At 38.5% G+C, this 4014-nt stretch overlaps 1 protein-coding gene across 2 annotated transcripts in view; it reads right to left on the bottom strand.

Moving 5' to 3' along the window:
• Positions 1 to 3454, bottom strand: part of lman2 (lectin, mannose-binding 2) — a 10814-nt gene extending 7360 nt beyond the window's left edge. The window contains exons 1-4 of one of the 2 annotated variants that reach the window (XM_034543602.1): positions 3234 to 3454; positions 2333 to 2451; positions 1774 to 1891; positions 476 to 558 (exon numbers count right to left, since the gene is read on the bottom strand). In XM_034543602.1, coding sequence (XP_034399493.1) covers positions 476 to 558; positions 1774 to 1891; positions 2333 to 2451; positions 3234 to 3369 — 456 coding nt within the window. In that variant the 5' untranslated portion in view covers positions 3370 to 3454. Of the gene's footprint in view, positions 1 to 330; positions 411 to 475; positions 559 to 1773; positions 1892 to 2332; positions 2452 to 3233 lie in introns of both variants that reach the window. The other variant, XM_034543603.1, reaches the window with a different exon arrangement.
• Between the last annotated feature and the right edge of the window lie 560 nt (positions 3455 to 4014).

Raw genomic sequence — 4014 nt, 5'->3', positions numbered from 1 at the left:
TGTTCATATTTATTAAGAATTAAATCTATGATGTCAATACAATTTGAACCAACTGTATTTTCTAAGTAACACAAATTATTAGATTAAGATTAAGCTGCAATGTGAAAGTAGTAAAAATTTCTGGTAAAAATAAAAACTTTCCAAAAAAGGGAGTAAACAATGTTTTAAACAACAAGGTTACCAGAAAGTTTTTTTGTTGTATTTTTCACGTGAAAATATGGCAAATTAAAATCTGTGAACATGCTCAAAACGTTCAGAAAACACGATGCCGGTTTAAAAAAAACAAAACAAGCATGCTGAACGTGGAGAACCGGAGCAGAACCCACTCACGTCCGTCGCATCATCGTTAGAGTAAGTGTCTATAAAAACAGCCAGCCCGTGGAAGAGGGCATTGTTGGAAAACACAGGTCCTGCAAAGAAACAAGCCGGTCAAATCGAGCTGCACACACACACACAGTCGCGCACACACACTTACATCCATCCCATGGAGGTCATTGCGGAAGGTATCCACAAACAAAGCCAGGCCAAGAAACTGATCTTGGCTTCCAAACACAGAGCCTAGGATGGAGGCAGAGATGAGACGTGAGCAGACGACAAGCTGGGCAAAATAAAAGAATACAGAAATAATAGAAAAGGCCTTTTCTGGTGGAGTGAGCACGGTGACACTTTGACACTTTACAGCTACAATGTGGCGTCTTCTGTTCTCCCTCGTCTCTGCTTTCGTCTGCCTCGTTTCCTCCTTCCCTATCTGCAGACTTAAAGCCTTCTCTCTTCACCTCTCAGGTCAAACTGCCTCCTCTGACCTTTGAGTTTCAGGGTATTAAAGTTCAGCGAGACTTTTCTTTCTTTTCAGTTTCCTCGCCGACGTTTTTTTTCTGTACCTTTCCTCCTCTGAGTAATTAACCCCCGACCACACGGTCGAAAGCTTCTGCCGGTTCACCCATTACAGCCCCAAAGAGCAGGAGGAAGGGATCCCAGAGTGCCAACAGGGAGGACTGACCTCGTCCACCGGTGGTTAAATGTCTTCACTAACACCATCGGTGCCGTGTAGAGTGGCGCGAGGCAGGAGAAGGAATTTATCGTTCTTCCAGGTCGTACAGACTGTTTTTTTTAATGTTGCATCTGGAATAAACGTTGTTACCGTGACACAAAGTGGAATAATGTCTTCATGCAGGAAACCAAAAAAAAGTAGTTAACCCTCTTAAATTCATGCACTTGCATTTGATTCATACCCATGTGTTATGCATCAAAAATCATCTCTCTATATAATGAAGCACCATTGTGTTTAGGCACAGTGTAAAGAGGTCATTTGGCCCTAAAGTTAAAAAAAAGTTGAAGTCTGATATATTTGTGAAAACATACTTTTACTCATGTGAACTGTTTTGATGTTGGAATATATGAATAAAATAGTAGATGCATGTAATAAATGTCTAAAACCACATTTTGTAATATGTGTTTTTTTGTTGTCTGTCACTCTACTTTCACCAAATGAGATAAAATGGGACTGAGAAATGACTTCATACTATGTATGCAAATAAAAAATTAAGCTTTTACAACGTTTTTTTTGTGTTTTTCGAGAACAGAATATGTCCTCTAGATGAAAACAGCGGATCGGAGTACACGTGGAAGACTCGGTTGGGACTTTTTTTGGCTCTTTTTATACGAACAGAAAGCAGCCTTTTGGTTTCTGATACACTTTTTCAACCAACGTGCTTCTTAAAGTCTTTTATTTGTTTGTTTTTTATTGAAACAAAAAAAAAAAGACACGATTACCTGGATGCAGTCTGTCCTTTGTGTACCAGACGGCGATGCCGTCGCCATGGAGATTCTTCTTCCCGGACCCGTGCACTTTGAAGTGCACGTGCATCTCCCAGTCCTTCAGGTGACACGGCTGCGGACCAGAAAACAAGGATTTACTTTCGGATAAAAGAGATTTTAAAAACAATAAAAAAAATCTCCAGAAGGTTTTTTTCTTTATGTCGGATATGTAAAAAAAAAAAAAAGTATTTTATTTTATATTCCAAGTAAGAGTCAAAAGAAAGGACACAGACAGAATGCTTATATCAGGTATAAATTAAAATATATATATAAACTTTTAATTACTGGGTTGTTAAAAAAGTCAATGTGAGCTAATACACATTAATATATTGTAAAGATGACAATATCTTCTATATATATATATATATATATATATATATATATATATATATATATATATATATATATATATATATATATAAATAAATGTATAGCTATATGTATAAATAAATGTATAGCTATATATATATATATATATATATATATATATAAAAATAAATAAATGTTTCCTCACCACCGTGTTCCAGATGGATCCCTGCTTGCTTTTCTCATCCGGAGTGAGTCGGACGTACGAGCTCGTCACCAACGTGCTTCCCCAGAAGTCCCACTGACTGCTGGGGCTGCTGCCGACACCTGCAGGACAAACACAAGGCAGCAAACTCATCAAGTTGTGTGTGTGTGTGTGTGTGTGTTTCTTGTAAAACATGAGGGGCTCTCAACAGCTACTTAGCTGGTCCACCAAGAAGCTCTTGAATAGCATCCGCACCTTTAGAAAATGCAGGAATGCGCTGGAAGGAGTCCATCTGCCCACCGATCTTTAACCAAATACCTTTTGTTCTTTAGAAAACACCCAGAATGCACTCTGACACATCCAGGGAACGTTGATTAATTTCATCATCCTCTTGTAGAATAGCCGGGTTTAAAAAAAATAAATAGATGTTTAATTCACCTGAGTCGTAAACTCTAAAAGAAGAATTAGTGTATGAATAAATATATAAATATGACAACTACTGATTTATAAGGGCCGTGCAGGTAGCGCCTTCACTACACATAATCTATCCCCCTCTTGATTTAATATTTTGTTTGATTTAATACGTTGTTTATTTTGTAAATTGCATTGTTTTAGGAATATTCTGTGTTGAGACGATGCAAAACCTTATTAATGCGTTCATTAAACCTTTCCAATGCATCTCTCTCGTGGTTTTCTTTGTATCTCACATACATGTCAGAGGGTCCTTGTTTAAAATAAGAGAGACCTCCTCTCACAACACGCACGGTAGCTCGTTATAAGCAATACGGGAGTTAATTACTTTAGCTCGTAAAGAAGTTGCATTTGTCGCAAAAAAACATCCTCCGAGAGACAGAAGAGTGTGAACGGCAGCAGGTTAGCTCGCGAGCTATCGCAGCCGCGTTACCTTGGTACGGTTTCATTAGCGAGTGCTCCCTCTTCAGGTGCTCCGTGTTTCCGTCCGTTATGTCACCGCGCACCGGACACGACCGGGACACCAAGAAGATCAGCGTTGTGCTCAGAAATGCTGTAAAGCTCGCCATGTTTTGGTTCAACCAGCCTCGAGGAGAAACTCTCAAAACATATGTCCCCTTCGAAACTCCATAAAACGAGCCGGTCCGTCCGCTGGTTTCTTCCGGAAGGAAACAAAGCACGTCCGACGTTCGTTTCCCCCACTTCTTAAACCGGGCAATCATATAATCATATATCATATAATGATTGTTTTATAAAGACTATAATGTTGCCAGTACAAAACAATCTGATTTATCTTGATGTATTTTAGGTGAAATAATACGGTGGAACCTTCAAGCTTTGTGGGTTTCCGCACGGAAGACGTTTGAAGACGGCAATTGTGCCAGCCAATCAGAGGAAAGCACATCGCAAGTTAAGCCAATCGGGGAGCACTTGTTGTGAGCTTGGTTTCCACTAGGTGGCGACAGAAGACAACCTATATTTACAATAGTCTATAAATTACTTGCAATACAAATGTGACATTTTAGATACTAGTCTTAAAATTAAAAGTATAAAAGTATTAGCACAATACTTAAAGTACTCAATACTTAGATTGGAGAATAATGTAAGATAATTAATAAAACCCGTATTGCTCCTTTGGGAATGTGATGTTATTGTATGCTTCTTGTTGAAAGAAAAGTAAAATTAACAACCATCGTAAAAAAAACATCATTGGG

The sequence above is a fragment of the Cyclopterus lumpus genome, chromosome 10, assembly GCF_009769545.1.
Source record: "Cyclopterus lumpus isolate fCycLum1 chromosome 10, fCycLum1.pri, whole genome shotgun sequence".
NCBI classification, from domain to species: Eukaryota; Metazoa; Chordata; class Actinopteri; order Perciformes; family Cyclopteridae; genus Cyclopterus; species Cyclopterus lumpus.
The sequence above is the reverse complement of the archived record's forward strand: the minus strand, read 5'-3'. Positions and strand labels throughout refer to the sequence as shown.